The sequence below is a fragment of the Rhineura floridana genome, chromosome 7, assembly GCF_030035675.1.
Source record: "Rhineura floridana isolate rRhiFlo1 chromosome 7, rRhiFlo1.hap2, whole genome shotgun sequence".
Taxonomy (NCBI): Eukaryota; Metazoa; Chordata; class Lepidosauria; order Squamata; family Rhineuridae; genus Rhineura; species Rhineura floridana.
Genome location: NC_084486.1, coordinates 155,010,659 through 155,018,449, shown reverse-complemented (window position 1 = coordinate 155,018,449; position 7,791 = coordinate 155,010,659). Strand labels below are relative to the sequence as shown.

General features: G+C 49.2%; 1 protein-coding gene across 3 annotated transcripts in view; it reads left to right on the top strand.

Annotated features, from left to right (window-relative positions):
- The first annotated feature begins 118 nt into the window (after window positions 1-118).
- Window positions 119-7,791, top strand: part of ACAP2 (ArfGAP with coiled-coil, ankyrin repeat and PH domains 2) — a 70,171-nt gene continuing 62,498 nt past the window's right edge. For 2 of the 3 annotated variants that reach the window (XM_061637676.1, XM_061637675.1), the window contains exon 1: window positions 119-485. In XM_061637676.1, the coding sequence (XP_061493660.1) occupies window positions 433-485 (53 nt within the window). In that variant the 5' untranslated portion in view covers window positions 119-432. Of the gene's footprint in view, window positions 486-825; window positions 1,112-7,791 lie in introns of those variants that run through there. The other variant, XM_061637677.1, reaches the window with a different exon arrangement.

The following is a 7,791-nucleotide window of genomic DNA, read 5'->3' as shown; positions in this document are numbered from 1 at the left end:
CAACTGTTACTGCCCCCCTTCCCGCGGCTCTCTTCCCTGATTGGCTTTCGCGGGAAGAGAAATGTGTGCGTGCTTTGCAGAAGCTGTTAGATCGCCGGGCTGTCCATTATCAAAGGGTGGAGGGTTTGGTGCGGGCAGCCCGCACTCCCTCGCGCGATTGGCCCGCAGAAATGCCCTTTTAAACACACACTTGCAGAGAGCGGTATGCGGAAGTCCCGTTGCTGGCAGCGATTGGGCTGTCGGTAGCATCTCCTTTCCCGATTGGCTACCAAGTGTGGTGTTGAGGTGGGTGTTGTTCGCCGTCAGCGCCGCCGCCGCCGAGGAGTCGCTTTCCCGAAGGCCGCCGTCGCCGCCTCCTGCTCCTGGTCGCCTCGAGGCTCGCCGGCCCTTCCCTTTTCGGGGCTGCCGCCACGGATCGGAGGGAACGTCGCGATGAGGGTGGCCGTGGACTTCGAGGAGTGCCTCAAGGACTCGCCCCGCTTCAGGTGAGCCGTGGGTGGGGGTCCCGGTGGCCCCTCGCGCGGGGGAGTGAAGGCAGCGGGGCCCGGCGGGTCTCCGCAGCGGGGCCCGGCGGGTCTCCGCAGCGGGGCCCGGCGGGTCTCCGTACCTGGGGGAGGGTGCCAGTCCGGCCTGCGCCGCTTCCTCCTTCCGGGCTGGCGGGCAGGGAAAGCGGCGGCGGCGGCGGTGGCGGAGGGGGGTCCCTGAAGGCGGCTTGGCCGGTGGGGGCGTCTGCTCGCCCCTTCCCTGCCTGCCTCCTTCCCTTCCTCACTCTGCCTGCTCTTCCCTGCCCTGCGGGGCCTCTGACGGCGGCGCCCCTCCTCCTGCGCTGCTGGGCTGCTGCGCGGCGTGTCTGGCCGGGCCGGTGGGTGTGCAGAGAGGCGGCTGGCGGGTCGGGAGACCCGGCTCGCCTGCCCGGGCGGCTGAGGGCCTTCAACGGGCCCTGCGCGTCGGGGGAGAGCTGCGGGCCAGGTGGGGCGGCCCTTGTGGCCCTCGGGAAAGGTTTGGCCCGGCCGCCTGGCGGCGCAGCGAGTGATGGGCCGGGACCGGGCGAGCAGGTTTTGCTTTATCTCGAGCGTCAGCTGCCACTAGGACCCGCGTGGGGCTGTATTCGGTAAGCGGTGGTAAAGTGCGGGTGCTTCGGCTGCGCCTCTTCTCCTGGCTCTGGCCAGCAGCCGGTCGCCCGAGCTCAGTGCTTGGAATGCGTCCCACTTGCACGCGAGGGAGGGCCGGCCGGACGGGCCGGAATGGAAATAAACGCCCGAGTGCGGTCGCCGTGCGAACCCCTGCAGTGCCCGAGTGCGATTCTCGTAAGCGAGCTGCCTCTGCCGGCTGTGGAGACGCCGTTGCTTCCTTAGGCGTCTTCTGTTGCAAACTAGGTCAGTGGTTCCCAACCTTTTTTTTGCCACGGACCACTTAAAAAATGTGTGTTAGATGTTTTGCTTTGAGGTGTTTTAACGTGTGTTCAGTGTTTTGTCCTTTGTCAGCTATCCTGCGCTCCTCTGGGAGGAAGGGCAGGATAGAAGTTAAATAAATAATAAACTGCTGCAGCTCTTTGTGGATCACTTTCTGATTTTTCAGCTTGTTGTAGCAGTTGTGATGCACTTTGCTTGATGCTGTGTGATTTTTAACTGTATTTTTATTGTTTCTTACCTATTGTGTTATACGTCATAGAATTCAAATTCTTATACCATAAAGCACAGTGAAGGAAATAAAAACAGCAATTAAAATACAAATACAATCCATATGGACGTTTAATGTGATGGAGGTGCCATTTCCTGTCTTCAACCACAAATCCACAGAAGCGCTGCAGACCACCAGTGGCCCATGGCCCATAGTTTGGGAGCTCCTGGACAAAATCCTTCTTACTCTGCAGTTGCCATAGGCATGCATGCTGCTGCTCTCTCTCCTTCAGTGTTCCTCTCTGCACTATGGGATTTATATAAGGGCTTGTTACAAAAGGTAGTCCATGAGCTAGAGGGAGCCCCAGCTGACAAAGCGTCAAGGCAAGTTAAGCAGCAGAGCGAGTTCGGCAGCAGGGCGAGGAGGCCAGGGCCCCCCACTCTGCCGTCTGTCCCCTGACCTCAACTAAACCGCAGTCTCCAACCCATTGACGTAATAAACCTTAAACAAAACTATGCAGGTAAGAAGCCAGCAGGGGTGTGGGGGCTTTCCAGTGTTTTGCACTGCCTGCAGCATGTACGACTATCTGCCTGTTGGACAGAAGTCGTGGGTGTGCTCTCGGTGCAATGAGCTCCTGGCTCTCCGGGAACGACTTCATTTCCTTGAGGCCAAGGTGGCGGACCTGGAAAAGCTGAGAGGTGTGTGGAGGAGGCCTTCAGGGACGTTATAGCTGTGTCCCACTCCAACGATGATAGCTCTCCTGCTATCATGGAGAACGATGGTCTCGGGGAAGGAGAGCATCCAGCTGAGGAAGAGGGAAACGATCCCTTAGAAAGGACCCATTCCTTGGGGGATGAGCAGCTATCCTCTCGTGCCGAGGATATATCTCCAGGGGGTGGAGGGATCCTTGTAGTGGGTGATTCGATCATTAGGAACATAGACAGTGGGGTGTGTGATGGGCGTGTAGACCGCAAGGTGTTTTGCCTGCCTGGTGCGAAGGTTGCGGATATCGCCCGTCGTTTAGATAGTTTGGTAGACAGTGCTGGGAAGGAGTCAGTGGTCGTGGTGCACGTTGGCACCAACGACATGGGGAAATGCAGCCGTGAGGTCCTGGAAGCAAAATTTAGGTTGCTAGGTAGGATGCTGAAAGCCAGGACCTCCAAGGTGGCTTTCTCTGAAATGCTACCAGTTCCACGCGCAGGACCAGCCAGACAGGCCCAGCTTCACAGTCTCAATGCGTGGATGAGACGATGGTGTCGGGTGGAAGGGTTTGGATTTGTTAGGCACTGGGGAACATTTTGGGACAAGCCGGGCCTGTACAAAAGGGACGGGCTCCACTTGAACCAGAATGGAACCAGACTGCTGGCACTTAAAATTAAAAAGGTAGCAGAGCAGCTTTTAAACTGACTGAGGGGGGAAACCCGACAGGAGCTGAGAAAGGTCCGGTTCGGAATAAACCTCCCCCCTGGGATAAAGAACAAAGAAATGATGAAATTTTAAAAGGGGTAGGCCTAGAAGTAGACATTGTGAGAGCAGGGGCACAGGATATAAATTCAGAAGAGCAAAATTACCACAGGCCTAACCACAAGTGCCAAAGACACTTGAAGAGAGACACTGCTTACAAGTGCCTGTACGCTAATGCTAGGAGCCTCCGAACCAAGATGGCAGAACTGGAGTGCTTGGTCTTAGAGGAGAGCATTGATATAGTGAGCATAACAGAGACCTGGTGGAATGGAGAAAACCAGTGGGATACGGTTATCCCTGGATATAAACTACATCGGAAGGACAGGGAAGGACGTATTGGTGGCGGAGTCGCTCTATACGTGAAAGAAGGCATTGAATCCAGCAAGCTCGAAACCCCCAAAGAGGCAGACTCCTCCACAGAATCGTTGTGGGTGGTGATACCGTGCCCCAGGAGGGACTTAATACTGGGAACGATCTATCGTCCCCCTGATCAAAATGCTCAGGGAGACCTTGAGATGAGATATGAAATTGAGGAAGCATCCAAACTAGGAAATGTGGTAGTAATGGGTGACTTCAACTACCCGGACATAGACTGGCTGCATATGTGTTCCAGTCATGACAAAGAAGCAAAGTTTCTAGATATTCTAAATGACTATTCCCTAGATCAGTCGGTCATGGAACCGACCAGAGGGACGGCAACCCTGGACTTAATCCTCAGTGGGGACCGGGACCTGGTGCGAGATGTAAGTGTTGTTGAACCGATTGGGAGCAGTGACCACAGTGCTATTAAATTAAACATACATGTAACTGGCCAATTGCCAAGAAAATCCAACACGGTCACATTTGACTTCAAAAGAGGAAACTTCACAAAAATGAGGGGATTGGTAAAAAGAAAGCTGAAAAACAAAGTCCAGAGGGTCACATCACTCGAAAATGCTTGGAAGTTGTTTAAAAACACTACATTAGAAGCTCAACTGGAGTGCATACCGCAGATCAGTAAAGGTACCGCCAGGGCCAAGAAGATGCCAGCATGGTTAACGAGCAAAGTCAAGGAAGCTCTTAGAGGCAAAAAGTCTTCCTTCAGAAAATGGAAGTCTTGTCCGAATGAAGAAAATAAAAAAGAACACAAACTCTGGCAAAAGAAATGCAAGAAGACAATAAGGGATGCTAAAAAAGAATTTGAGGAGCACATTGCTAAGAACATAAAAACCAACAACAAAAAATTCTATCAATACATTCAAAGCAGGAGACCATCTAGGGAGACGATTGGACCCTTGGATGATAAGGGAGTCAAAGGTGTACTAAAGAATGATAAGGAGATTGCAGAGAAGCTAAATGAATTCTTTGCATCTGTCTTCACAGTGGAAGATATAGGGCAGATCCCTGAACCTGAACTAACATTTGCAGGAAGGGATTCTGAGGAACTGAGACAAATAGTGATAACGAGAGAGGAAGTTCTAAGCTTAATGGACAATATAAAAACTGACAAATCACCGGGCCCGGATGGCATCCACCCAAGAGTTCTCAAAGAACTCAAATGTGAAATTGCTGATCTGCTAACTAAAATATGTAACTTGTCCCTTGGGTCCTCCTCCGTGCCTGAGGACTGGAAAGTGGCAAATGTAACGCCAATCTTCAAAAAGGGATCCAGAGGGGATCCCGGAAATTACAGGCCAGTTAGCTTAACTTCTGTCCCTGGAAAACTGGTAGAAAGTATAATTAAAGCTAGATTAACTAAGCACATAGAAGAACAAGCCTTGCTGAAGCAGAGCCAGCATGGCTTCTGCAAGGGAAAGTCCTGTCTCAGTAACCTATTAGAATTCTTTGAGAGTGTCAACAAGCATATAGATAGAGGGGATCCAGTGGACATAGTGTACTTAGACTTTCAAAGAGCGTTTGACAAGGTATCTCACCAAAGGCTTCTGAGGAAGCTTAGCAATCATGGAATAATAGGAGAGGTCCTTTTGTGGATAAGGAATTGGTTAAGAAGCAGAAAGCAGAGAGTAGGAATAAACGGACACTTCTCCCAATGGAGGGCTGTAGAAAGTGGAGTCCCTCAAGGATCGGTATTGGGACCTGTACTTTTCAACTTGTTCATTAATGACCTAGAATTAGGAGTGAGCAGTGAAGTGGCCAACTTTGCTGACGACACTAAATTGTTCAGGGTTGTTAAAACAAAAAGGGATTGCGAAGAGCTCCAAAAAGACCTCTCCAAACTGAGTGAATGGACGGAAAAATGGCAAATGCAATTCAATATAAACAAGTGTAAAATTATGCATATTGGAGCAAAAAATCTTAATTTCACATATACGCTCATGGGGTCTGAACTGGCGGTGACCGACCAGGAGAGAGACCTCGGGGTTGTAGTGGACAGCACGATGAAAATGTCAACCCAGTGTGCGGCAGCTGTGAAAAAGGCAAATTCCATGCTAGCGATAATTAGGAAAGGTATTGAAAATAAAACAGCCGATATCATAATGCCGTTGTATAAATCTATGGTGCGGCCGCATTTGGAATACTGTGTACAGTTCTGGTCGCCTCATCTCAAAAAGGATATTATAGAGTTGGAAAAGGTTCAGAAGAGGGCAACCAGAATGATCAAGGGGATGGAGCGACTCCCTTACGAGGAAAGGTTACAGCATTTGGGGCTTTTTAGTTTAGAGAAAAGGCGGGTCAGAGGAGACATGATAGAAGTGTATAAAATTATGCATGGCATTGAGAAAGTGGATAGAGAAAAGTTCTTCTCCCTCTCTCATAATACTAGAACTCGTGGACATTCAAAGAAGCTGAATGTTGGGGAATTCAGGACAGACAAAAGGAAGTACTTCTTTACTCAGCGCATAGTTAAACTATGGAATTTGCTCCCACAGGATGCAGTAATGGCCACCAGCTTGGACGGCTTTAAAAGAAGATTAGACAAATTCATGGAGGACAGGGCTATCAATGGCTACTAGCCATGATGGCTGTGCTGTGCCACCCTAGTCAGAGGCAGCATGCTTCTGAAAACCAGTTGCCGGAAGCCTCAGGAGGGGAGAGTGTTCTTGCACTCGGGTCCTGCTTGCGGGCTTTCCCCAGGCACCTGGTTGGCCACTGTGAGAACAGGATGCTGGACTAGATGGGCCACTGGCCTGATCCAGCAGGCTCTTCTTATGTTCTTATGTTCTTAATGGTATTTCAGTGAATCCAGTTTTTAAGATGTCAGTGACTGACATTACAAGGAAAGAAGGAGCCCTAGCTGTTAAAGGGAGACCACACTAACAAAAGCCATCCCCAGGTGCATGTAAGGGACCTAGGATACTCGGCCAAAAAATGAGATAACATTAGTCTAGCAGGATTTGTTCTTGATAAATCCATGTTGGCTTCTAGTAATCACTGCCTTGTTTTTAAGGTGCTTACAGACTAACCACTTTATAATCTGCTTCAGACTATTCCCAGTGATTGATGTCAGGCTGACTGGTCTGTAGTTCCCCATTTCCTCCTTTTTGCCCTTTTTGGACAACATTAGCCCTCCTCCAGTCATCTGGCACTTCGCCTATCTTCCACAATTTTGCAAAGATAACGGACAGAGTTCTCCAGACAGTTCCTTCAATACTCTAGGATGCAGTTCATCGGGCCCTGGAGATTTGAACTCGTTCAAAGTTATTAAGTATTCTTTGACCATTTGTCTATCAATCTCAAGCTGCAGTCCTGCCCCTTCAGTTTCACATTTCCCAGGAAGGTCACAGACCCTTTTTAGGGAAAAGTCTGAGCCAAAATAGGATTTGAGCACTTCTGCCTTTTCTTTGTCATCCGTTATCATTTGCCATCCTCATTGAGTAGCTGTGCCACCATTTCTTTTCTCTGCCTTTTACTATGGATGTATCTGAAGAAAGCGTTGTTATTGCTTTTGGCGTCTCTCGCTAACCTCGGCTCATTCTCAGCTTTAGCCTTCCTGACGCCATCCCTGCAATTCCGTGATACCTGTCCATACTCTTCCTTTGTGGCCTGGCCTTCTTTCCACTTCCTGTATGTGTCCTTTTTTGTTTTCAGGTTATCTCTAACCTCCCAAGCCCAGTTAGAAGTGCTGGTTTTGAAATTTAATCTATAGAGTACTTTACACCTCGGGACTCCAATATCTTCTGGGACGCTTCACTTGATAGGAACCTACTCAGACTTCTAGATCTTTTTCTGAGGCCCTTCTCCAGGTCCCCCCTCTGAAGGAAGCTCAGACGGTGGTGATAAGGGAGAGGGCCTTTTCCGTTGTGGCTCCCCATCTGTGGAATATGCTCACCAGTTTGGTTTGTCTCATGCCTTCATTGTAATCTTTTCGGTTCCAGTAAAGATTTGTTTTTCCCCAGGCATTTGACAGACTGAGATGATGTTGTTATATTAGAGTGCTGCCAAAGGTTTTGGTAACTTTATGGTGTTAGTTATTTTATTTTATTTTTTGTTTGTTTTATGTATGATATATGACTTTGGCTTTTCATTATGTTGTAAGTTGTTTGGAGAACTTTGGGTAGTAAGCGACGAATAAATAAGTAAATCAAATAAATTAAATATTATTTTGTGTGGGCTGCTGCTATATATTAATTCTAGTAACCACTTTAGTTAGAATACACAGTATGATGGCGTAGTGCTTTGAAAAAGCAGGTGTATCTGCTCCTATGGGAACATTTCAACCCTTAACTTGCATCATTTATGTATCCACCCTTCCTGTACTGCTTGTTT